This window comes from Manduca sexta, chromosome 28, assembly GCF_014839805.1.
Source record: "Manduca sexta isolate Smith_Timp_Sample1 chromosome 28, JHU_Msex_v1.0, whole genome shotgun sequence".
Taxonomy (NCBI): domain Eukaryota; kingdom Metazoa; phylum Arthropoda; class Insecta; order Lepidoptera; family Sphingidae; genus Manduca; species Manduca sexta.
The window spans coordinates 8,589,884-8,616,485 of record NC_051142.1 but is presented as its reverse complement, the minus strand read 5'-3'; the positions used below and the strand labels follow the sequence as shown (position 1 = coordinate 8,616,485).

The window sequence follows — 26,602 nt, the reverse complement described above, 5'->3', positions numbered from 1 at the left end:
CTTACAAAAAATTCAGTAGAAACTTCCAGAGGTGCAATGTGAGACTGCACACCGCATACAGTACGGTGAATTAAATCATGTGATCAGATATGCCCAAACATTATAAATTTATACAATATAACTATGACAGTAGGGTCATAAGGATTATATAAGAGTGAAAAAAACCTGTTATCAAAATAATATTTTGGAATACAACTGTGGTGTAACCTAATTACACTGTGTGCCTTACGTTACTCGAATCTTACACAGACTGAATGAAATTGCAGCTTCATTTTAACAGAGAATTCCTATGTATGCACACAGAACAAAATTAAATTGTGCTTTTGTTAAAATTATTTTATTAGCTTAAACATTGTGTTTTTTTCATCCAATAGATGCTTAATTATAGAACAAATTTAAAACTATTATTTTCAAAAGATTTTGTTAAATTTTCATCAAAATAATTGAATTAATTCGTTAGTTTTCGTGGTTTTATTAAAATGCGGACCATTGATAGCAGTCACGAACTACTGATCGATACGATTTTATCGATATGCATAATATGCATTTTAAAAGAATATTCAATAAAAATGTCGATATATAAAATGAATTATTATAATACACAAATTTTATGTCATAAAATAATTGCACTTTAACAATGATTGAAAAACACATTAAAAAAGACCGAATGATATGAAAGAAGAAAATCACAAGAAAATATGTGGTTGTTAATCACATAATATCAGCTTTATAAACCAGTTCAATGTACGCAATCCTGATTAATATAACGATCACTGTCTTGTTTTTTCATTTTATAAATGAATGTGTTTATACTAGGTATAATAGAAAGATGTATCAGACAACAAGTGTAAGGCATTAAACAACTACTAGTTAGTGGTTAATAGGACGGTATTCCATCTGATAGAAAAGACAAAGTAAGTCAGTAAGTCAATGACATTGATCAAGTTCCATAAAGTGACTCAATTAATCACAATTTGAATGTTAGTATACATTTAATCGTTTTATTTTGTAATTACGACAATACAATTTTTATATTATCATTATTATAATTCAGAAGTTTTATTTTCCACAGAAATAACAAGGAATGAAAATTAATATTTAAAGTATTTACAAGGTCATTACAATGTCTTACGTTAGAGACGCGCCTTAACAAAATGTACAACTTAGAAATAATTAGGTACTAGTCGATTTTGGTAATTGTACCAAATTGGAATTAACACTGATCTGATCACCGAGGCTTTTCGTTGTAATATCTAGTTCCTCGTGACGAAGTGATCATAGCGAGTAATTTGTGTTGAAAATATCTACAAAATTTAAAACAGTCTTCGGTTTCACTTACATACACCCTAGGTATATCCCTGTCGAATCAGTGTATTTGTACTAGCGTTTTATAGACCAACTACAATGTTAGCGAAAGGTCATCTGAACAATCGGTACTGAGGCACAGGTTAAGGAAATCTACCTGATGATTTTCCGATGATCATCATGATTAAATGAGGAGCAACTAAATATGTATAATAATTGTTAGGCCATTGGATTCTAAGTCATCAATAACAATGATAATTATAGAAGCCGGCGTTAATGAATTGTTAAGATTTATAGGTATAGCATTTTACATTGCAATACAGTGAAGATATCATAGAGATATGAACATTACTCATATTTATTGACCAAGTACAAAGACAGAATATGGCGTGGCCAAAATCTAATTCTAAATTAGAAATAAACAATCTTAGAACAATTGGATAAAGATTTACAAAAACGAAAAAACCGATTACTCGCAAGGGGACGGCCGGCTTCGGCGTCAATTTAGCAACATATTATTTAATCGTAATTTCATTAGCCTTATAAGCTCCACGCAGCCACAGTGGCAGGTCCAAAGTTTCAATCCGCATTTCATGCGGTTAATGTAAATTTAGTATATCAGTAAAACTCCTATGTGATAATAAAATATATTAAATCTTTGTGCTAACTTACAATAAATTCATTTTTCATAAACTATATATACTATTTATATCATTTATTAAAACTTATGAAAACCAATTCTAATTTACTAAGCGTGCTTGGCACGCTGCATTGGTCTGTTTAAATATTATAGCTACGTAACTTTTCTAATTTTATATTGAATCTGTTGCTGATGCTGGTTAGCTAATGTATCACTATGGTTTTATATATTTTATCCATCTAAGTATGTATAAAATATATATCAAAATTCTCGATGTTTCTCGTGGTTTACAATGAGCGTAGATATTGTCATGAAGCACATAATATTATCTTTTTCAACAAAAAATTAAACTAAACGAGCGAACATATTTTCTATGTACTAATTAATATATAAAAAACATACATTTAACCCATCTTCACAACAAAATATTGCATTATATTTGACAAATATTACCAGTATTCATATGATTGAATCAACATTTCGTAAAAATACCAAAAATAAATCAATGTAATATAAATTGGGATTATTTCCAATTTAGCCTCATTATTTGACGAATATACACTCCGATATATATATATTTTTAGGCGTCTGTTTTAATGTTAAATTTTATTGGTTTATTTTCGGTCATATTGACCCTTTGCAATACATCCCGACACTTAATTCTACATCTTTCTGCTAATTGACATAAATGGAGATGATGATTGAACGTCGGTAATACAATATGGTCCACATTTAACAAATGTAGTCAAAATTTTATGATATACATATATTCAATTTCCATCAAGTTTTTAGTGTGGTGTTATTACCAAGTCAAACTAAATTTTCACACGAGTTGTTTTTACTATATTCGCTATAATACTAGCACCAATATGCAACAAACATAATATTAAAATAGATTTTAAAACAAATCGTATAATCTTTGTCAAATTGTAAGAAAGACCATAAATTCTGAAAAATGAAGGTAGTCAAATTTATATTAGGATATCAAATAGGTTACAGCTTTCGGTATAATCACTATCACTGATTAATATTGCGTCTACTCAATGTTTGAGTGTGCGGGCTAAATATATATATGCGTGTAAAAATTAGTAATTGCCTTCACTGAAGGCAAAAAGATTGTACTCTGTAGAGATAACCTTTATATTGGTATCCATACAAATGAAAAAATAACCATATAATAAATATGTACAAATGACTCAGAATGATTCCATTTTGTCGAGATCAGCCATAAAAGCGGGTGTCAGTGGATCAGCCAGAATATCCTCTCGTAGCATGTCGTGGAGCGGCGAGGCTAGCGCTTGGTCACTGTCCACGACGCTCTCGTGAACTTGAGCGGAACCACACACGGAATTACCATTGATAAGAAAGTCTCTGTTGCTGTAACTAAAAACACTTCGGTCCTCTGCGAACTGAGGAGTAGAGGGAACGGACTTCGAAGTAATACCGTTAGATATTGTGGGGTAGCTTTCTGCCGTAAACAATTCTCTCGAACGACGTGAATCGATTTGTAGATTAGGTGCAGTACGTTTAGACGGTAACGGAGTGCTCGGCACAGAACGAGACGTATAGTATTTATTTCTGTCCGTTATCATACCCGATAAATCAAACTCAATACTGTTGGGTCTTTTGAGGAAATCTTCAACATTATCCGGTCCGGTGCCATCATTGACAAAAGTTTGATTAAAATGATTACTTCTATCTAATAAATCATCACTACTGGGGATCAAAGATGTCAGTTGATCGGCTATAATCTGCTGTCCCGGAAGTGGGTCGCACCCGTTACTTAACGTATCATTGGTATTGAGAAGTGTTTGCGTCGCATCGCTATTAAGTACATCGTTGCTACTATCTATTGCATTGTAAATTTTGTCTAGTGTTTCCCGGTTAAGGCCGGCATTCGTTATGTCGCAGGGGTCAGCCAGGGAACCAAAGTCACAGAACTCGTTGGGTACGGGGGTCGGCGGGACTGATCCGACCGGCGTGTTGTTATAACTCATCAACCCCATGTTACTTAAGCCCTGTTTGAGGGGCACGGACTGAGATCTAAAAGCGTCCTGTGTAGGCCTGTAAGTAACGAGTGGGTCTTGGAAAAATTTACTTACTTCGCTCGATAACGGATCGGCAGACAATGGTTGGTCACCGTTAATGTGGTCCCGAAATAGGCTATTCGGTAAGAAGTTTAGATTCAGATTATTGTTACCATTTGGAATACCCGAATTACATGGATAGACATGATTTTTAAATTGCGATGTAGTGATGTTGGGTGATGGCGGAGCGGACATCGGTTGGCAATATTTACCTGGGTCACAAACGGGGCCTTTGGGAATAAATTTTTGGTCGTTCGGTATTGCAAATTGCTTAGAACATGGGTCGTTCATTCCCAGCGATAATTGATTGCGCCGTTTTCTAACATTATGCTTCGGTATCGGTCGAGGGCAGAGCCGAGACCGAGGGACTGGAGTGTTTCGGGGACTTACAAATGGACTGGCGGCCGTGCTGTGTGATATTGGTGAAGTCTGCAGTGAACCACCCATTGCAACTTGTTTATTAATTTTTGAAGGACTTTGTCCTCTTTGGTTAAATCCCAGTGGTGATTTTGAATGAAAATTTCGAGGTGAGTGGCACCCTTCAGAAATAGGTACAAAGTCATATTGCTGGGTTCTAGTGGTGGGGCTCTCGCGGTCATTGTTGTAATGGCCGTTGTAAAGATGCGAGCCACCGACATTCGTAATAATTTGACTAGGTGTTGTTGAAACATTGGTAAACGGCAAAGATGTGCCGTTTTCATTTGGTATAGCGTTACAATGTTTTGATGTACTATTATCACTGTTATTTCTCAAAGTGGAACCATTTATTTCGTTTTCAGTAGCCACAACCGGTTTGAAAGCTCCTTCGGAAACAGCCGTCTTGATACTTTGACCATGCAAATTTTCCTGAGATATTTGGCTATCCTGAATAATTTGTGAATTGGTCCCACTTTGGTTTTTAAGATTTTTAGCTAATAATTCGCGCAACTGTGATATTTTTTCGTTTTTACCTTGACTAAGTTCGTCTTGTGGCTCCGTGCATGCTTCTAAAAAAGCAGCTGCATCTGTTGCGGTGGGATCTGCAGGTGCCTCTGACTGTGTCGTCCTCGGATGAAAGTATTGGAGCAATTCTTCTTCGTGCTCTTGACTGTTTCCCTCGTTCAAATAATCGTCCAAGGCGTGTTTATCTATATTGCAAATGCTGATGACACGCTCCCTGTTTAAAATTTCCGAATGTTTCTCTTCACAAATCATTCCAGTTTTGATATTGATCCCGTCCAGACCGCAACACGAACCGGGTGTCGTGGGTCGCTCGGGCGATCCCACCCGATCCGGCGAGGGTCCCTTCGTTCGGCTACTTTTTCGTAGTTTGGTGCGTTCGGACTCGGACGTCAGAGCCTTCACCGATCGCGTGGGACTCGCCGCCTCCTGTTCCTCCCGGGCCAGCGCCGCGGCGGTGCTTGTGGACCGGCTCGTGGAGTTTTTTGGATCCTCTAAAAAAGCACCCTCGGAACGAACAGGGGGTTCCGCGACCGGGACCGAGCTCGAAGCTGCGTCCGTGCTGGTGAAAGCCTGCCGCGCGGCTGCTAGCTTTCCGCCGAGGATCTCGGCCGCTCTCATTTTCTTAGGGAGGTACTCCGCTCGCGGAAATTCTTCAGTGGGCTGAGGCACCACGCGCGTTTCCGGCGGCATTGGGCGCGGTGAACTCGCTTGGGTCTCGCTCTGGTACGTCTCTAATATTTGTTTCTTACCTGGGAGAGCTAGTCGTGTCGGGGGTGGTTCGGGAGGTCTTCGTCTTTGCCATTCGGTGCGCTCCGTCGAGAGGTCCAGTGAAGCGTCACAAGCGTCGCTGCTCAAATTGATGGGCAAATTGTGAGCCGCATCAGGAGGCAGACTGAGGTCTCTCGGCGCATAAGGCGGCTCGAACACGTAGGACTCGGAGCGGTAGTCGTGCATGACGGCGGGCGCGAGGGGCGGGTGCGGCGGGTGCGGCGGGTGCGGGGGGTGCGCGGCGTGCGGCGGGTGCGCGCGCGGCGGCGCCGAGTACGGGAAGGGCGGGCGCACGTCGTACGGCGGCACGTACGCATGCTGGTACCCGTAGCTGGGCTCGCCTACGATTTCGCTTTCGTGTTTGAGCGGCTGGTGAAGACCCACGTAGGATGTGGAAGGCGGAGATTCACCTGCCGTTTCTAAGCTTTTGTTCTTTTTCGGACGCCCGGGTGTCCCGTGAGCCTGTTGACACGAATAATATAATCAAATTTTGGTTATTAATAAATTAACTACATTGTATTAGAATTATATTAAAAATATATATACCTGCATTTTGCGTTTCAAGTGCTTTATTAGTTGTCGACTGGTAGCGTCGTCTGACGTTGCTGGAAATAACGATTGATATGTTGAATTGAACCGAAAACATTAGTATTACTTTTAGCTATATTTATTTCGTTCTAGCTTTTCTCGTGTGAACCGATGCTAAGAACATAATTATAAGCCATAGTAGTAGCCAGTATTATAAATTCGAAAGTGTATCTATTAACGACCAGTTATAATACATAAAATACCGCCTCCTTGAACAACCAACCAGAATAAAATTTCTTGCGATATGGTAATAGATTTAATTTGACAACTACCAGCTGTTTACAAAAATAGCATGATTGTTTTTTTAAACAATATGAATGTAGATATACTCTACTCTAAAACTGAAATATCAGTTGTTTCCAGTCATTTTTTGTTTTAGGAATAGTTGTGAGTGTAGTGGATTGATTTTGTTGTTAAACTGTCCCTGAAGTCGGAATGATGAGTAAAATATAATGAAATGACAAATATTCACTGGCTGCCTCGGTAGCGTAGAAGCATTGCGTTCCTACTGACACGCTGAGGGTATACAGCAAACAAGTAAGTACCGTGTGGCTGCGCGAGCGGCGGCGGCGACGCGCTGTGCGGCCCGGGCGGCGCCAGCGGCGCGCGAGGCGACGTCAGGTGCCGCGACAGATCCGATATCGTCGCGAACTTCACACCTGCAAACAAAGGAACCATGAAAATGTGTAACAGTGGCGGCCCGGCGCCCAAAAAAGAGACCACACTTTCGATAATTTCCTAGGTTAGATGCTTAAAGGTCCTCAGTTAAGGCAACTTGCTAGGCCCCGGATGGTTGCCCGTGTTGCCCTGAAGTCGCCGCCGATGTTTACACGAATATTATACACATTAAAAAACTAGATTTTTTTTCACGTTATGTTTTCATCCGCATAAATAATTATATTTTAAAGCTAAGACTCCCGTGAGCTTAAAAGAAAATCTATAAGGTAACTCATTCACTGTAAAGGCAGTCTAAAGGAGATGGCGGATTCACGCAAAGGTCGTAGAAGACCTAACGTAGATCATGCGTCTTCAAATAAAACGATTCCAATCGAATATATAATCCTATGGAGCCAGACTGACTCTGACAATATGATGTATTCTTCAGTAAACCACAATTCACAAATACGATGGATCACTAAAATGTATAGAATAAACAATCTTGGCGCGCTAATCACTAGTGCAAACATTTGAACTGTTTACATCCGGTGACTTTTTTTTAGTTTTTATAACTTATAGATTTCTGCATATTTTGTAGGTATTTCTAACACGATTTGTTCGCGTCCCCCAAAGGGAGACCTCCAGATAATCGTTCATGAAAACTAAACTAAATTATTTTATTAACACGGTTGAAAAATGTTGTTGCCTTGACCCACTTTAGGGCAGGTGGAAGAAGATAACATACAGATTAATTATCTTATTATTTGTAGTAAAATGTGCCTACCTAATTTAGTTTCCGCCCAGTCGCAAATAATTCTTTCCGTTTCTCGTGACGAAGTCGTTGGCTCCTGTAATGCGAATACATGATTATTTAGGATTGTATACACAAACCCATTTTTTGTATTACTGTTATTCTTTGCATACCTTCGATGACTCTCCTAAATCAGGTAACTGTGGCACTTCTAACTTGATCTTTTTTCGAAGACCTGCATAGCAGTACCTGAAATATTATTTTAATTTTATTTAAAAACCTTTATATTACCTCCCTTAACTTTAATCAAATTAAATTTTAAGATGGGAAAACTTTTCATAAGCTTGTTAATTAAACGCTGTATCGAGCACATGAGGACTGAGAATTCATATTTGGCTACGGAGAAAAAACAAAATAAATGCCACAAGTACGTTTGGAAAAATAAACAAATGTATTTGAAAGACCTGGACATTATATAGATAAAAGGAAAAATATATCTCCACATATACCTACTTATCAATATATCAAAGTGACTTGTCAAATGTCCTCAAGAAATTGCCATTTATTTGAATACCTAATCAATCGGCAAATATTCATCTTCACGTTTTTTCTGTTCGTATAAAATCTATAGTCTATTCTAACTATGCTATATATTTTTTCTAGTGACAGTGTAAGTGGACTTTATATTGAGTGGTCAGGGAAGTCGGTGGTAAAACCCAAGCCAAAATATGATTCGGCAACATGCTTAATAATGATGTGGCGTCGATAGCTTACTGGAGTAGGACAGACGGAGAAGGACTTAATAATGTGAACCAAAACGTCGTTATCAGGTTCACGACAGAATATGGTTCATTTTATAGTCCAAAACTTTTATTTTTTAGATGTAAAATAAGTCGCACCTAAGTATTATAACTATCATGGTCTAACTTCCCTAAAGAAATATTTCTTTGTGACAAACCTGATCGTCTAATTCCCTAGGATCATAATTACCAAAAGTTAGGATCGAAACAAGATCTTTTTGAAAAAATAACAATTACGGCCAATGTTTTGATATTGAGATAAAATTATTATGAAAACAGCGATTCCAAAGATTATAGGCTCCATACAAAAGAACACATAAACTTTATCACTTTACATAACAGGCTATATTATTATTTGTCCAATCTCTTTAGAGTTGTAAATGTAATCTTATCATACTAAGGCAGAGAATGTACATATGAACTTATAATAATTAGTAATTAACATAATAATTTCTATCTTAAATAATGAAATGGTGAAACCAAATCACAGTGACCCGGAACAATCCATTATCAATCGCATTGACGCCACTATCAAACTACTCCGACACACGTCACAGATAACGGCGAGTAAAGACTGTTTAAATAACCCTGATAAGAACAAACGCCGGCGAACTTATATCAGGATTAACGAAAAACAGATAAAAAACGCATCGAAGCACATGCCGTCTATGAAAAAATGTTTGCTAATAAATAGTAATATTTCCTATAATTTAATATAAAGTTTGTATATTTATGACTTTGAGTATGTTATAATTGGTATCATTATACTTTTCACTTAAAAGAGTCAACATTATTAGCATTATAAATTATTAGCATTTTGTAAAAAGGATAACCTAGCGACTACTACAGAATCGTAGCTTAACAGTAGCTATATTTATTTTATTTTTTTCTGATTTGGCCATTTTTAAATCATTAGATAGGATCAGTAAAACCTAATCTTTACATTCTCTTGGTTAGTTTGTAAACCCAATAATAAAATGTTGATAAATAAATAGGTACTAAATGTTCAATTAATATAGTATTGATATATATAAAAAAATGCAATAATTTCAAATTGGTTACGAGTAATTTCATCTACTCTCTTACAGTATCTATAAATCAGCAAATAACAAATAACATTATATCAGTAAACGATTAATATCAAATTCCAAGATAAAATTTCAGGCAACTTCTTAACTTATCATGCTTAAATAATAAGTTATACAAAAATAATTTGGACAAAATGTGTTTTTCCTTAATAATTCACCGATTGAACGATCGATCCTAAAAACATATTATATCGTTGCCTAAATTAAATTGGGTTTTTATTTAGTAAAAATATCACAAATTAGTTTCAGTACACTATTGAAATACTGTTATGTACAAAGGAAAGTACACAGGTCACAGTGAAGATAAACACGCACGAACGGGTAAATGATCTGGAATCAACGCGTGCGCATCTACGCTTAACGGCCCGAAAAGGAGAATATAATATTATACTGTTATTTTATTACAAAGTAGGGAATAGGCAAAAATATTAATAAAATACCTGTCCTATTATAACAATGCACCATTATAGTCGATATTATAAACATTACCGAATAGATCGCTATATAATAAGAGCTGGTATGGCGATATAATAAGAAATAATAGAAGAGGTTCTGTATTCGATCCCTAGTAGAAAAAAAAATCTCGTGTCTATAATTTGAAAGAGAAACTGGAAAAGATTAATAAACAAATATATAAATTGTGATCCTCATAGCAGATTATAAGGGAAAAAATACTAAAAATTACAGGGCGCAAGACGAATTCAAAATAGACAAAATAAATATAAGTATGTACATCGAACTATAATTAAACTAGGTTCAAAGTTTTTTTTTCTTATATCAGTGTTTATTCTGCCAGATATCCGATAAAAGCCTTTATTTATCACACTATCCTCACTACTTCAGGAGAATTCCAGAATCGCGTAGGTACTAGCTTTTAGAAGGAAGACAAAGAAGCATCCGATTGATGGTGAATAGACTCCACCCTCCCTAGAAACTAGTCTATATTACCAGCGAAATTGCAGTTTCAGGGCGGGGTTATAATAGAGATGCGGCAGGCGGTATTTTGGGCTTTAAGCACTCTCACAGGCTGTACATGAAGAACTAAGTTAGCGCCTCAGGCCAATTATACATGAGACAACAGCTATATATCGCTTGCTTATTTAAAAACCAACTTTTGCTCGCGGCTCGGGCTGAAAAAAAGCCTTGGTTGGGCGGAAAACGTAAAAATTCTATCAACGATGACATAAGAAAAGAGTCTCAATTTAACTTCGCCCCAAATATATTCCAATAGCAAGTCAGCAAGGAGAATACTATACCATCCAATCATTTCAGTTATAAACCTGTCAGATCTACGAGAGGGTAAGTGTCAATTTAGATAATGTAAGATTAATGTATGACATGTGGAATTGTGCAAAAAAGGCGCGATGATTTCACTTACGTGCATAATACTATGATAAAGACTTATTCGATATATTTAAAATTTAAATTCAATATAAGTAAAAAAATATATGTACTAAGAAGATTTTTTACACATGAATAAAAAGGTACAATATAAATTACCTGGAATTACCGCGCGTGCCGAGACGTCGAGGGCGCACACTTGGATACACTTGCTTCATCACTTTGCCAAAGTCAGCAGTGGACAGAGGTTTCATGTTGCTGCTCATGCAATGCGCACTGCCAACAAATATCAACATTATAGAATGCTGGATATGACTAACTTTTACAAATACATCTGCGTAACTTATTGAAACAGGCATTTGAAACTGTAGAGATTTTTAGAATAGTGATATTACGGCTATCGTGTATTGTGAGTACTTCGGTGGTGTAATTGTATTGCTTGCGCGGTACAACGCGACACTGTTCTAAGGTTCCAAGTCGAGCAACGCTATTGAGTTTTTCTAATTAGTATTAGAACGGAGCTTGAATTTGTGCTCGTTATGGCGATAAGCTACCCCCTGCCACATGCTGGGACAGAACAGACATGGCGAAAAGTGGGTGAACTGGCTGCACATCTGCCTACTCCTTCAAGGATAAAGTCGTGACGTTCATGTGTGTGTTGATTGTGAATACCTACGTAAACAGATCATCAGTAAAGGTTCTAAATGGCGTCGATGGGCAGGATTCACGATGACGCGAAAGTCACTTGTTCGTCTCATTATAAAAACGTCTGTTATACATACATAATTTTATATAAAGCACCATAAATATTTTTAGTGTACCTGTCAGTATTTTTTTTTTTATTATTTACTTATAGGAAGTTGGCGTATTTTTAACGGTCGTATAAATAGATAAAGTAATTGTGCCACAAAATAACAATAGAAAATTTACGAACGAAATCAATATACAGCTATCTTCAGATCGATCGCGATAATAAATCAACCAAAATAAAGTTTGTTTGGGATACAAACAGATATTTCGTTTTGATGAGTTTGTTCTCGGGATCGATCGTAAGGTGGTGGTTAGGGTCGTTTATTAATTTCGGCCGTATATTAATTTAAAAAATATTATTTATTATAGTCTTATAAACATATAAACCAGTTTAGCATTGTCTTTTAGACAAAAACTAAGTTTCATATACAAATTTAAAATACGATTTCTTGTTTAAAACATGCCCCCAGTCGTGCTACTGATCCAGATACACACAAAAGATGTAACAAACACAATTGTAACATCTCAATGTATAATTTCGATGTTTAAATGTTAAATGGGTGACACTTCCGTTGGAAAATACATTAAAGTTGATTTATGAGGGCATTAGTTCTGTACATATCATAATGCTATGTTGAAGATACTATGACTTTTGAAAGTTAATAACATTTTTGAAATTGATAATGTAAATAGTTTATAAACTTACATATATTCATCGTATACATCCTGTTTGGGCAATGAGACATCTGGGTCAACTTCTAAATGTGTCTGTATCCATGTTACAGTTTGCTGAAGTTCAGCCCTGAAACATAAATTGATCATGTATTAGTGTCATAGAAAAAACCTTAGATTATTATGAATATCATATTAGGTTTTCAACCATAATTTAGAAATTAATATTATGCATTTTATATTTGAAGGAATATAGAAGAGTTATGTTATTTAAAAAAAAGCTATATCTATTTTGACAGTAGATAAGTATTTTAATAAAATACTGAGTATTTTTTACCTAGAGCCTAATGGATTGATGGGTTGTTTTAAGGGGTCATGTGGGGGCACGCCGGTTGGCAGACGCAGGTACAGTAGTAATCTCTCCGCACCACTCAAAGCTTCCACTGCTTCCAGCAGCTGTGCAACTCTTTGCCGACCCTCTTGACTGAAAATGTTTAATGTTCACACATAAAGGCTAATTTTACATACTACATTTACTTCAGATCATACACTAGGTTTTATTATGAATAAATTAAACATAAAATTGTGGTTACTCTTTTTTTGCATGGTAATTATTCATTCAGTATTGTATAAATCCAATTATTATGTTTTCTAACAGTAATAAACTAATTTAATGGCACGTAAATGGCAGGATATCTCCCAATACTGTTAAAAAAGCATAGCTTCTGTGACTATATGATTCAATAAATGGTGTGGTACCCAAAAGGTGATGCCTTCACAATACATATCACACTTATAAATAATAATTAAAGTTACTTAAATAAGTTATATTCTGATGTAGTCAGATTCTGATTCTAAAATATGAATAACACTATAACCACATAAACTGTTGTTAATATTTTATTATTAAGCAATTTCATTTGTCAGATGATACAAATTGCACAAAATATTGTGAAGAGAACATTCCGTGTAGGATCAAAACAGGAAGTTGCAACCAATTATAAATTATTTTGACTTTGCAAGTGCATGCCAATCTGAATCCTATGAGAAGGTTATTATTTATTAAATTGGTTTATGTAAAGTTTAATTTTTCTTGTTTTTCCTTTATATTCATATTATTAGATTATATTAGGGTACAGACATTTAAAAAAAATTATAAAAGATATTTAGCTGTTACCTGCAGCTCTGCCTGTGTCAAACAGTTTTTTGGGGTAAATATTTTCTTGGGATAAAAAGGCCTACATTATGGCCTAGACGGCCTTGGGGATCTTTTTTGCATCGGTAAAAAACATCTGCAGCAGGGCATGCAGGGCTGTACAAACTGTTTGGCCTGTACTTAATAAGTTGTTATAAATTTAGCTTAAACAATAATAATAGACAAACTACATACATTTAAAAGCATATTGATGAAAAAAATACTAATATATTGTAGTTTCTTAAAACGTTTATTTGTTTTGGGAGTAATGTAAATAAATACATATTTATAATATGCTATTGTTCATTATGCTCATTATTTAAAATAATCTTATTATTTTGATATGTATATACTGTGTTATTTAGCAGGTACTAGAATTGTTACTCTTTAAATAAAAGTACCTGTCGAGTGTTGGTGTTTTATTAAATGAAAATGTATACAGACAAGGAACTAATATCATACATTTTTTAACAGTCATAAACCTATGATATGCAATAAAATTAGGATATAACTTATTGCTACCAAAATATATAATGGATAATGTGAAAGATTTATATATTTAATATATTGATGTATAAGGATAATTTCTAAACAGCTGTTTTATCTGTATCAGATATGATAACAAACCTGTCATCATCACCTTTCACTTGTATAAAGTTGATTATATTATGGTGCGAATGAATAGAGGGGCGCAACAGCAGCGAGGAATCACCTGCTATCTAATGTAGCGGCTTTACCTGAGGGTGCTCTCGACGATTTGTTGCATGGAAGCTATTTTGCTAGAGTCCATTTTAGACTCTTTGCCCTTAATGGGCTCGGTGCTGGCGCCAGTAGCGCCCGAAGATCCTGGAGCGTTGCTAGGAACGGCGACACTTTCTTTATCGTAAGACGCAGTTTGCCTATGTTTTGGATGATTGACATTTTCCCGATGAAGTTTCGCGTCATCCACTAGTTCTCTTTCAGATTTAACGTTTTTTGCACTATCGTCAGACGCCCACGGCTGAAATGGACTTGTGCTATCCATTCTAACCCAGGCAGGTTATAAAAATAGTGTTATTCGATTTCATATTGAAACTTTTTCTAATCTGAATTAAAAAATGCGTAACAAAACTCCATTTTCTTGACATTTGATCAGCTGTGAGGTGAGGTGGAGTGAAGAGGGAAATAGGGTTTACAGATTTAACATACGTGATGAAATATAAAAGTATAACTTTGAATATTATTTTCAAAATTGTGTTGCATTGGTACCATAGCCTTACAATACATTAAACAGAAAGTAAATTGCATTATTATAAAATTTGCTCATTAAATAATGTATCTTCACGGATAAACAAATTATGAAACTACCACATTGTCTATACATTTTGATACAGGCAACACAAGTTCGGGTGCGTCTCTGAGGGTGCGTCCAAATATAGCGAAAGCCCGGCATGCGCAGCGCACCGTCCTTACGAAGACCAAAGAGAATTATAATATATATGGAAAACGAAGACATTGCAACTGTTTCAACTCGTAGTTTTAGGTCCTTCTTTATTCGTGCCATAACTTATATTATTTCTGACGATATGTTGACATATAACATTAGTTGTACTCATGCATGTGTGGCGTGAGAAAAAAGAGAGCTTTTCATAAACAAGGAAATAGTCATATTGGAGACACCCTAACAATTCTGACAGTTGATATTCAAATAAAGAGTCATACAATGGGTACTATGAGATGGGTACGGAAAAAATAATACTACGGGTTGCGACTAATTTATAAAATTAAAAGGTGAAAAATGAAAATGATTATTACGACGCAACATTTACATTTAAAGTATTGTCGCGCTTTGTCTAAGACTCGCACTGGGAGTGTGCGGGATGGTCGGGGCCTAAGACTTGTGACTTTTACAGTATAGTCTGTGATGATAACTGACAGTTCACCAGTGTTTCCACTTTTATTTTATTAACCGACTTCAAAAAAAGGAATAGGTTATCAATTCGACGTGAATTTTTTTTTTTATATGAGCCCAGATTTTTTGCTATAGTGAGGAATTTAGGGGTTCGGTGTAAAATCACACTTAATATTTTAAAAATTTTTACTAGGAAACACTACTCATTTTAATACTAAATCTTTCATGACTGTAAGGTTTTGAAAGATATTCTAAGAATTTATAATAAATTGTATAATAAGTTTTATATGATCAATCTTGTTTACTAGTCAAGACATACACGCACACAAGCTCGCGCGCGATCGCTCTTATACACACGCACACACAGGTATAGGTTGAATACTGTTTAAACAAAAATATAAATCTAGATTAATCTTTAGTTATGACTACCATAAGACAGGACTCAGTTTAATGCGGGAGTCATTGTAAAACAATTTTATTGTTACAAATATCATTTTATCAAATTATTTTCTTTTTCTTTCTATTATCCATGGTAAGGACAGATTTTAGACGATATGAAGATTTGCACGATGTTGCACTTAGATACCTATTCTTATAAAATCGAGGGTAAATCAAAATCGTCAATAGAAACACTGCCGCTTATAGCTGTAGATTCGTATATTGCTTTTTTATGGCAATTATTGTATCTACATTATGTCTATATTACATTTACTCCAATTTACTCTAATCCTAGGCTGTATGGCTGAGAGCCTTTGCCTTCTCCTTAAGGAGTAAATCAAACCAAAAAAAAAAATACTCTAATCTGTCAACAGTGTCAACTGTCATGTGCCATTTGCTCAGAGAAAATATGGAAAATAGAAATAAATTATGAAATTATTCACAGTTTACACATTTTTCACATTTTTTTCACATTTACGATTATTAATAGAAGCATGGCAAATATTATATAATATAATTTAAACATTGTTAAAAATATACTACTTCATTAAAACATCTACTCATCCTGAGACTCGTGCTTTTGTTTACAAATTTACGTGAAATAAACGACCAAAGAAATTTTAAATTATAACAAATAATGTTTAATTATTTGAACATTGAGTTTATAAATTTCGTTTCGTTATGAATGCAATGTAACCATTTTTACAATGTTTGTGTACGAACGTTTTTGTCAGTGGTTGGGACACTTGAAGCTATCCCGAGTGATATTATTAGTTACTGTTATATTGTTCGTGGTGCCTCTGTTTACGCACTATTATTTATCTAAGGTATAGTACTGTTATTACAATCCTTAAAATCATTTTGTTGTATGAAAGTAATTTCAGTAGTTTTGTGTTATTGCTTGTCCACAGTGATGTTGTGATAGCCTATCAATTTTAATTGATTAAAATATTAAACTGTGTAAAAATTCACCACTAGTTACATTGAGCAGATTCTTGGATAAACAATAAGAATTTTAATAAAGCTTTTCGATACTAAATCCAAATACAAACAAGGACTTTATTACCATAGTGACATGAATTTTAAACACATTTTGTTAAAATTTTATAGTCATTTTTTGTCTGATCCAAAAATAATAATAGTACTCTAATCTGTTAGTTGTATTATTATTACAGATTCGTGATTAATTTTATTTCTGTGATAAAGGGACTGTAACTTAAGATTGCTAAATGAAATTGTTCAGAGATGTTAATTAGTGCAGGATGCAGACCAAATATTAAGCTAAATTAATTTTGTTTAGCTTGTATAGCTAATATATTTTTTTATATTTGTCTTCAGACCGCAAACTATGTCAACCAATCTATGAAAAATTTTCTCAATGCTGAACTAAACTAAAAAACTTTTTGATCTGTAACCTGCATAAACATTAGGATGCAAATAAACTAACCAGGCTTCGTACAGGTGGAGCCACAATTTATTAAACAAACCTAGTTGTTTATTTTTTTTACATAATGTGATTTCAGTATGAATCCATGTCGGGATTAAAGGGTGCTAACTCAATGCGACATACTCTTGAGGTCCTTGGTGATATTTCCACCACAAATGTGGCAGATCTGAAGTTGCGGATTGAAGAAATGCTTAGGATCAAGGTAGGATATCTGAAATGATCTCTATGTGAACCCTTATTTGACATCATCCTTGGAATTGGAATTGCCTCAATAATAACAAATATTTTGCCTGTTTTATAGGCTTCCGTTTCTACAGAATTGCGAGAGTTAGAAGCGAAAAGGGGCCGTTTGCAGCGTGAAGCTGCCGCAGCGAGCCTCAAAGCAGACAGTGCAAAGGCGGAGTACGCGCGCGCCGCTGCCGAGCTGCAGCGCCTGCGCGTGTCGGCCGATCAGGCGCGGATTGCGCAGCTCGAAGCGATTCGCCGTGACTCGCCAGAGCTAGCCCCTCCTGTCCAAATTCTCCCCTCATTTCCACCATCAATTCTTCCACCAGTAAGTTCCTCTGCAGAAGTACATTGCCGTATGTTCTCCTGTTTCGATTACTCCCGATGTTCCCTCACCTCGGGTTTTCCAGTGTATTTGTATGATCCTGACGTGTATGCTCCCTTGGCTAGTGCAGAAGTGGATGGTTTTCTAAAGACCACACTTCGTCAGACTTTGGGCTACAATGCGCATCTCACGCATAATCCCAACGAGGCGTGCGTATATCTTGTCATCGTAGGCGAAGCTTTTCCTTTCGACAAAAGTCCCTTGTAAGTAGAAACCATAATATCTTTTATCCAAGTACCTGATTATTAACTTTGACATTTAATTGGCGATGTTTTATGTTTTAGATCTACAACAGATACGTACAAACTGTTGCTGAATGAAACCGCTGTTAAAAGTCTGCCATACTGGGGCGGTGATGGCAGAAATCATGTTTTATTGAATTTGGCGCGACGAGATCTATCGGTCGGTTCGGGAGACGCTTTCAAAGGAGCGTCGACAGGAAGGGCTATGATCGCACAATCGACGTTCACCCACACTCAGTTCCGCGCCGGGTTCGACGTGGTGACGCCGCCCGCGCTGGGCCCGCCGGGGGGCGACGTGTGGGCCGACTGCGCGCCTATTGCGCCGGCAAGGCGGAAATATTTACTTAGGTACCTATTTACAATCATACTTTTTGAAGCCTATTTAAATTATGAATATTAAGTTTATGTAATTATACCATAAAAAATATTTAATTTAAAAAAATACATGGAATTAGGTACACAGACAGCCTGAGCCCTGCCTAGACCAATAGTATACTCTTCGTTTTGGAAATTTGGAGAGTAGGACTTCTATATCGGAAAAGGACTTTTAAGCAAAGTTAGCTTTAGTATAAAGAGCTTTAGTTTGTATATTTTCCCAAAAGTGTCATTTGTTTCTCACATAACATCTAAGTAAGAATTCATAAGCAACATTTAGTTTTCAGGGATCTCAACCAACGCCGAAAGTCCAGTACACGGAGCAGGATAAGTCGCTGATCGAACACTTACAAAAAATTGCGAATTCTGCGCCTGCATCAGATTTGTTTTTGCTACAATTTGAGTGTGATCCGCCGGTGGAGAATAGTGCATCGCAACCTATTGGCGACTGGGCGCTCTGCGGCACCGACAGATCCAGGCGGGCCTTGTTGCGCGATTCCACGTTCGTTCTAATACTCGCGCCGGCCGATAGCAGGTACACAACCACCGCACTTCTACAAGCGAGACTGTACGAGGCCTTGAGATCGGGAGCTATTCCAATAATCTTGGGCGGTGACGGAATCCGTCTGCCCTATGATGAAGTACTGGATTGGAGTCGGGCGACACTCTCTCTGCCAAGGTCACGTGTTACTGAGTTACATTTTTTGATGCGGGCATTACCCGATGCTGATCTTCTTACAATTAGAAGACAAGGCAGAGTTCTTTGGGAGCGATACTTGAGTTCGGTGCAGGCGGCTGTAGATGCGCTGCTGGCAACATTGCGAACTCGGTTGTTGATACCTCCGCGCCCTGCCGCCGCGACAATAGGCGCTCCGGCATTCAACGAGTCGTACTTCCCGCCGAGGGTGGACCCGCCGGCGGTTGACGCTGAGCCGGAAGAGACGCTCGGGCCTCTCGAGGCCCCGTATCCGAGTCCTGCGTACAGACGCAACTATTCCGTGGGGCTGGTGCACGGGTACGATCTATGGAACAATTGGGGCGAACCGTTTGCGTTGTACCCACAGCTGCCGTGGGACCCAGTGGTGACGTCGGAGGCGCGGTTCATGGGCTCGGCTGCGGGGTTCCGGCCGGTGGGCGCGGGGGCGGGGGGCTCGGGCCGCGAGTTCAGCGAGGCGCTCGGCGGAGACCGCCCGCGGGAGCAGTTCACCATCGTTATACTCACGTATGAACGAGAGGCGGTGCTCGCAGCGGCACTGGCAAGATTGCGTGGACTCCCTTACTTGAATAAGGTACTTATTTGTTTGTTAAGGCACTTTTTAATTTTAGTTTTTATTACCATACTTTTCTAACTAATTAACTTAAAAGAGAGGAAAGTAATAAGTAATAATGGTGAGTGTGACGGTGCGTCCCGCGGCAGGTGGTGGTGGTGTGGAACGGTCCGTCGGCGCCGGGCGCGGTGTCGTCGTGGCCGGAGAGCGGCGCGCCGGTGGCGGTGGTGCGCGCGGGCAGGAACTCGCTCAACAACCGCTTCCTGCCGTACAGCCTCATCGACACCGAGGCCGTGCTCTGCGTCGACGACGACGCGCATCTGCGACACGATGAGATCGTATTCGCTTTTAGGTATCATGTGGCACTGTATATTTTGTTCAGGGCTTTAATTAATACATTACATTTATTATTGGATATAAAGAAATAGTCTGTAAAATGCTGATGCGATTTATATTTTGTGTATGATCGGACAGTTACTCACTAGTTTTACCAATGCTTTCGACATTCGTAAAACATTTTATTTAATTTTAATTAATCTATATCATTTTGTTCACCAGAGTATGGCGCGAGCACCGCGATCGTATCGTCGGGTTCCCGGGTCGATATCACGCGTGGGATTTGAACTTTAACAATGGATTTCTTTATAATTCCAACTACAGGTGAGATTCAAGAACATTGTCTACCAAACTCCTCTTAAAGTTATCAAATGTAACAAATTCACAATATTCTTCAGGATAATGGTTGACATGACCTTTGGTAACTATTAATCGCTTGCTATCAGGTCATCTATTTGCTTATTTGGAAAACGAAACGCTTACCAATTGTATCGATTGGTTTTGAGAACATATGTCAGTAGTAGTTGATAACTAGTCGGTACTGGCGTGTCAATCCGAGTGTACCGTGTGGCAGTTGCGAGCTGAGCATGGTGCTGACGGGTGCGGCGTTCGTGCACCGCTACTACCTGTGGGCGTACTGGCGCGCGCTGCCCGCCGCCGTGCGCGACCTCGTCGACGAGTACATGAACTGCGAGGACATCGCCATGAACTTCCTCGTCGCGCACATCACCAGGAAGCCGCCGGTCAAGGTCAGCTTTGTGCTTTTTATAACCTTTGCAGTCGGGTTTGTGGTCGCCGTCTCGATGGATATCGGCAATGTCAAGGGCACAGCCGGGTTTTGATTACTCCGATAATATATTTTTTTAACCTAGTATAAAGAAAAGCCATTTAATTTTGCCGTTGATACACCGTGGGGGATACATGTTGAAAAAGTATATCTTAATATGACTTTTGTTACTATTATGGATATTGCTATTCGACCTGGCGATTGACACTAAATTTTATTTTGACACAATTAAATATAAGTGTGTTTTACGATAAATTATCTTCCTCTTTTTAAGGCGATTAATATGGTATCTAAGTCGTTTTTAAATTCCACGTGAAATTCCAACTTTATCCGGGAAAACTTTTCCGAGCGGGCGGGGGCGACACAATCTAGTTTATAATAAAATATAACATTGCAGGTGACGTCACGGTGGACGTTCCGCTGCCCCGGGTGTCCGGTGACGTTATCCGCTGACGAGACACATTTCCACGAGAGGCACAAGTGCATACAGTTCTTCTCACAAGTGATGGGGTACACGCCACTCCTCTCCACGCAGTTTCGAGCTGATTCCGTGTTGTTCAAAACGCGAATACCTCACGATAAACAGAAATGTTTCAAATTTATATAGAACATATTTAGTCAAATTATTAGAAAATTCCATGCATTATCCTCTATGAGGATTATGAATTATGATGCAACTGTTTTTAAATTTGGTTTAATAATGTATAGACTTATATCTAGACGCGGCCCCCACACACGACTCTGTGCTCAACAATAATTCATCCGTAAGTTACCAATGCACAATGATTTTAGAATTTATTGCAATTCAATATTGTAAACTTTATTTACAATGTCTTTTTTGTAATTTTGCTCATACTATTTTTTTTTTTAGGAAATACATAATAACAATACCGTGTGCAATCTTGTAGATATTTTTGCGTGTATGTATTTTATGAAGTAAATATAAGAAGGTCTGTTTTATAAGTTACAAGTAAATTTCATTGCGCAGTTTTTGTATTTAAAAGCTAATGTAGATACTACTAATTTTTTTTACTATTTATTTAAGAGCATAGATTACAGTGTGACCTTTGTATTTCGTCGGCTTATACATATATATAATGAATAGTATTTATTCGGAAGTTGTGAAACAGACCCCGAATCTGTTAGAAATAATATTGTATATGTCTTATGTTTGCTCTGCTTGTTTATGGAATTGCTGAATTGCTAGAGGGAATATAGGATCCGTCCATTACTTTCAGAAATAGTAAATAACAACACACTTATTATTTGATTAACGATAAATATTTGAATTGTTGAATAATATTAGAGTTATTATATAACAATAGGTATTGCAGGTATAATAGAAGACTTCCATTAATTAGAGAAAAGGTTGTTGGTCTTGAGTCTGTCCTAGTCTTTATTTGATCTATAATATTGTCTCGTATGCTTGTTACGATGAAGAAAACTGCAGTTTTGTGAAGAAGTATATCGTACAGTTTGAGTAAAATTTTATGGTCGGCTTGAATTTAGTCAATTATATAGCCCGTTACATTAGTACGGAACAGTACACTACAGAATTCCAATAAATGATCCCTTTTCTTTTTTTAATTCATAGTGAAAATGGGCCAGAGATTTTTTTACATGCCGGCAAATGACTTGTTTTGATTGGTTTATTCTCGCGCTCGGATTAAAAATTATGATTGAAAGCGTTTACTGAAAACGGACGTCACCGTCTAGTCTCTGAAAATAGAATATAGACTAATATCGGGCGATCCACGGATCGACAAGATCGTTCATAGCTTTATTATGATGTTTGATTTTGTACATTATTCTATATGTAATGGTTAATAATACGAAAAAGGAGCACTCCTGCGAAAACTGCATAACAATTGGTTAAAAAATGAACGAGTAATTCATATTTAAAATATTGTAACGTGCAGAAGTGGGCGCGATGTGGGGATATCGCTTCATCTCTTTTTTTCGCACGCGTCGTAATTCCCGATGACGTCACATGTGGAGATTTCGTCTCTTTTCTGTTTCTTGTTAATTACCCCTTCCACCGAAATTCAAAGCCTTATAACTTGTTGATTTTTTACCGGATTTTAATAATTCCTTCTGTGTTATAATTTATATTACGTAAATATTTGATAATAGTTAAGAACAAAAATGAGTCCGGTACCCTATTCGTTTATAGTCCTACTTGTAGGTCGATTTTCAAATGTCAATCCAGTGTTTTGTTATTGTTAAGTTTATTTTTTATTAATAATTCAACTAGATATATTTTACTAAACGGAATAAACTTATTTCCAAATAGAAATTTTCGCTAGATATAATACCAAATTGAATTGACAAAGGCAAAAAAAATATTTTATTGCAAATTCATCCGTAATTTAGCTTGACAACTTTATAAATTTCTCACAGAAAAATAATTCTAATAACGAATAATATGTCCACATTGTAAATAAACATTTAAAGTATGGTACATACATACAATAATTAGTGTATAATTGATATGCTTAAGAGAACAATAAATACCTTCGTTTTATATATAATTTAAATCAGAATAGTCTATTGCATAGTTTTCGAAACGATTAACGGTTCATCTGGGTTTGTATTACTCGCACAGTTTTTTAAACGATATAATTTTGTACAACGAATAACGAAATACATTATTTGACTCTTGTGTTGTCACAAACACACTTAAGAGTGTATTTATGATCTACTGCTGAGGACTCGGTGCACATTGAAATTTGTTTTGCAACAATAAGGGCATGTTCATTACTTGTGATGTCACACAGTCCAGTAAGATGTTTTTGACAAAGTGACTCCACGACAAAATGTTATTTTAAACATCACATGAAAATGCTTCTTTTTATATCTAGCTTAATATTTGTATGTATCTTGAAAATGATTTTTAATTTAGGTTTTTTTCTAAAGCAGCACTAAATATTCTCCCGTTCGGCATTAAATGGCGATAAGCATCTTATAAATATGCAATGCTCAGACCTGTCTGTTGAACAATATATTGTCCTGGGTACGTAACTTTATTTTGTCTTGGAGATTACATCACACGATGCATTTTTTTTACTTGTCATTAGCCGTTAGTGACATTACGATGTATAAACTAGAGCCTAGAAATATTTAGCGAGGTATTATATAGAGTACAATAGTGTTATAATTATGTTTCGAACAAATTGTATCATATTATGACAGTGTTCTATAATAAATTAATTTTGAACTGATTTTATAAATATTCTTTTTTATTTACAAAAGGTATTGCGAAGTTCGACAGAGATCCTTAGCTTCCAGAGTACGTACCCTGAGAAATTCGAATTTTATGTCAAATAATTAAATGTTTTTTTATTTTATACGGGCACAGTAGTGACTCCAATGCACCTGATGGTACTCTGAGTGGGGTCCAGATAGAGTGTCGACACAAAAATGGCGGTCATTACAAAAACGAATCCATACAGGCTGATGCCAGAACGCGACACACGTTGGCCACTATGGTGGGTTGTACACCTTGGGGTCGGCGGCCGGTATCGCGCAATTACAAATATCCTATCACCAGGTCACAAATGAAAGTAGAATGTTAATCATTTCATCTAGTCCATTGAAATGTTACATTTTTTAGGCCTTACCTTGCGTTTTTTAGAGGACGCAATTTTATTTTTTTGAAGTGTAGGGGGGGTCAGTCTAAAGCTATAACCAAGTTTGTGGGGTCGCCACCCTTGTCCCACGGCCGCCATCTTGAAAATAGGGGTTGAAATGGTTTTTACGATGTATCTCTTAAACTATTTATCTGACAAAAAAATGTATAAACATTTTTTGTTGCAAATTAAATTCTCTACAACTTTGGTCTAGTAACTTTTGTCGTAGAACTATAAATAAAAAAGTTATAAGCGAAAATGTTAAGAAATTCAATGTTAAGCAATGTCCATTGCAACGTCATCAGAACGTGTGTTTATAAGGTTCATAATACTTTTTGTACTCTCATTAATACCCAAATACCCAAGGGACCATTAGGGAACAAAAGAACATCTGCGTGCTATTATTATTATTATTTCTAACCTCTCTTATTGTAAGAATAGCTGATAATATTGTGTTGAAGTTGTCGTTAAACTTATATCTTTTAGTTGTGCTACATATTTCTGTACGTTCGGATGTATTTTATTCTGTTTTTAATTGTGAAGACGATTTCGAATGATTTTAGACACGATTTTAACTTTAGTGAAAACTACTTTTTTTTTATTAGCATTTTGACTTTTAAAAGTCAAAATGCTAATAAAAAATTACGACAACTTCAACACAATATTATCAGCTATTCTTACAATAAGAGAGGTTAGAAATAATAATAATAATAGCAGGCAGATGTTCTTTTGTTCCCTAATGGTCCCTTGGGTATTTGGGTATTAATGAGAGTACAAAAAAAGTATTATGAACCTTATAAACACACGTTCTGATGACGTTGCAATGGACATTGCTTAACATTGAATTTCTTAACATTTTCGCTTATAACTTTTTATTTATAGTTCTACGACAAAAGTTACTAGACCAAAGTTGTAGAGAATTAAAATTGCAACAAAAAATGTTAATACATTTATTTTGTCAGATAAATAGTTTAAGAGATACATCGTAAAAACCATTTCAACCCCTATTTTCAAGATGGCGGCCGTTGGACAAGGGTGGCGACCCCACAAACTTGGTTTTAGCTTTAGACTGACCCCCCCTACACTTCAAAAAAATAAAATTGCGTCCTCTAAAAAACGCAACCCCAAATGTAACTTTTCAATGGACTAATCATAATTATTGCAGATTGCACTTTCTAACATTACTACAACATTCAACACTTTCCGCCGCTCTTTCTCGAAGCTTCTCAATAATCGTAAAATTCTAAATTATTTTCATGTTCAAATACTTACACGACGGCTTTGTGCCTGAGCGCTGTTGCGTAACGAAAGTAAATTCAAGAAACAACAAAACCGGTCAGTTCTTTGCAGCAAAAAATCTAATCATGGAGTAGCCGAGATCACTGACGGAACAAGTTACGTTTGTAGGAAAAAAAAGAAAAAATAAAGAACGATCTAATGTCATTGCCTTATGCGTTATATTATTTTGGGTAAATGACCAATGGATAACAACTGCTTAGTTTGTAAAATTTATACTATGTTTAGGTTATCATCTAATGAATGTAAATACGTATTGGCTTTGATTTGTAATATTGTACTTAATACTCATATAAGTATTTATATAGGTATAAACTTAAATTAAAAATAAACTCGGCGATCCTTATCCAGTTGTGAAGTAGGTAATTACGCATCGTTGTTACTAAAAGCTTATACAAAAGAAACAATTAGATCTTTTGAGTATTACGTTAGATGTTTACCCCATTTTAAAGCTACCTATATACCTACTATTGTGGGTATATACTTAAGGACTTCCTCCGAGCAAACGGCCTTGAGCATTCGTTAGCGCAATAGTTACGCCCGGGAATATGCAAAGATTTCCGATATTTTTTTTAAATAATAAAGTTTAGGTCCGGTAGAACATTTAAAATTACCAAAATGATTTTATTAAATTATTTAATAGTGTTGGTTGTCTATTATAATGATCTATACTTTAAGAGGAGATGCACGGAATCAACA

At 36.4% G+C, this 26,602-nt stretch overlaps 2 protein-coding genes across 3 annotated transcripts in view; one reads left to right on the top strand and one right to left on the bottom strand.

The window, feature by feature from the left end:
* The window catches only part of LOC115450427 (exostosin-3), a 30,381-nt gene extending 6,173 nt beyond the window's left edge, over positions 1–24,208 (top strand). The window contains exons 1-9 of one of the 2 annotated variants that reach the window (XM_030178443.2): positions 16,293–16,740; positions 17,437–17,562; positions 17,662–18,173; positions 18,255–18,560; positions 18,868–19,876; positions 20,005–20,207; positions 20,414–20,515; positions 20,766–20,940; positions 21,376–24,208. In XM_030178443.2, coding sequence (XP_030034303.1) covers positions 16,621–16,740; positions 17,437–17,562; positions 17,662–18,173; positions 18,255–18,560; positions 18,868–19,876; positions 20,005–20,207; positions 20,414–20,515; positions 20,766–20,940; positions 21,376–21,585 — 2,763 coding nt within the window. In that variant the 5' untranslated portion in view covers positions 16,293–16,620 and the 3' untranslated portion in view covers positions 21,586–24,208. Of the gene's footprint in view, positions 1–16,292; positions 16,741–17,436; positions 17,563–17,661; positions 18,174–18,254; positions 18,561–18,867; positions 19,877–20,004; positions 20,208–20,413; positions 20,516–20,765; positions 20,941–21,375 lie in introns of those variants that run through there. The other variant, XM_030178442.2, reaches the window with a different exon arrangement.
* Positions 2,615–14,759, bottom strand: LOC115450426. Its single transcript, XM_030178440.2, has 9 exons — positions 14,322–14,759; positions 12,727–12,873; positions 12,424–12,519; positions 11,127–11,243; positions 7,912–7,987; positions 7,772–7,835; positions 6,876–6,989; positions 6,289–6,347; positions 2,615–6,204 (listed from the first exon to the last, which is right to left on the bottom strand). Exons 1-9 carry the CDS (start codon positions 14,606–14,608, stop codon positions 3,142–3,144), a joined length of 4,023 nt encoding a protein of 1,340 aa, XP_030034300.2. The 5' UTR covers positions 14,609–14,759; the 3' UTR covers positions 2,615–3,141.
* Positions 24,209–26,602: the final 2,394 nt, after the last annotated feature.

What these genes read in the sequence shown, in the direction of transcription:
- LOC115450426 (XM_030178440.2), bottom strand. Translation starts at nt 14,608, where the DNA reads ATGGATAGCACAAGTCCATTTCAGCCGTGGGCGTCTGACGATAGTGCA. An exon ending in GGCACGCGCGGTAATTCCAG is followed by an intron (nt 7,988 to 11,126) that starts GTAATTTATATT and finishes ATAATATTTCAG; the next exon opens with GTACTGCTATGCAGGTCTTC. An exon ending in GCCGCTCGCGCAGCCACACG is followed by an intron (nt 6,348 to 6,875) that starts GTACTTACTTGT and finishes CGTTATTTCCAG; the next exon opens with CAACGTCAGACGACGCTACC.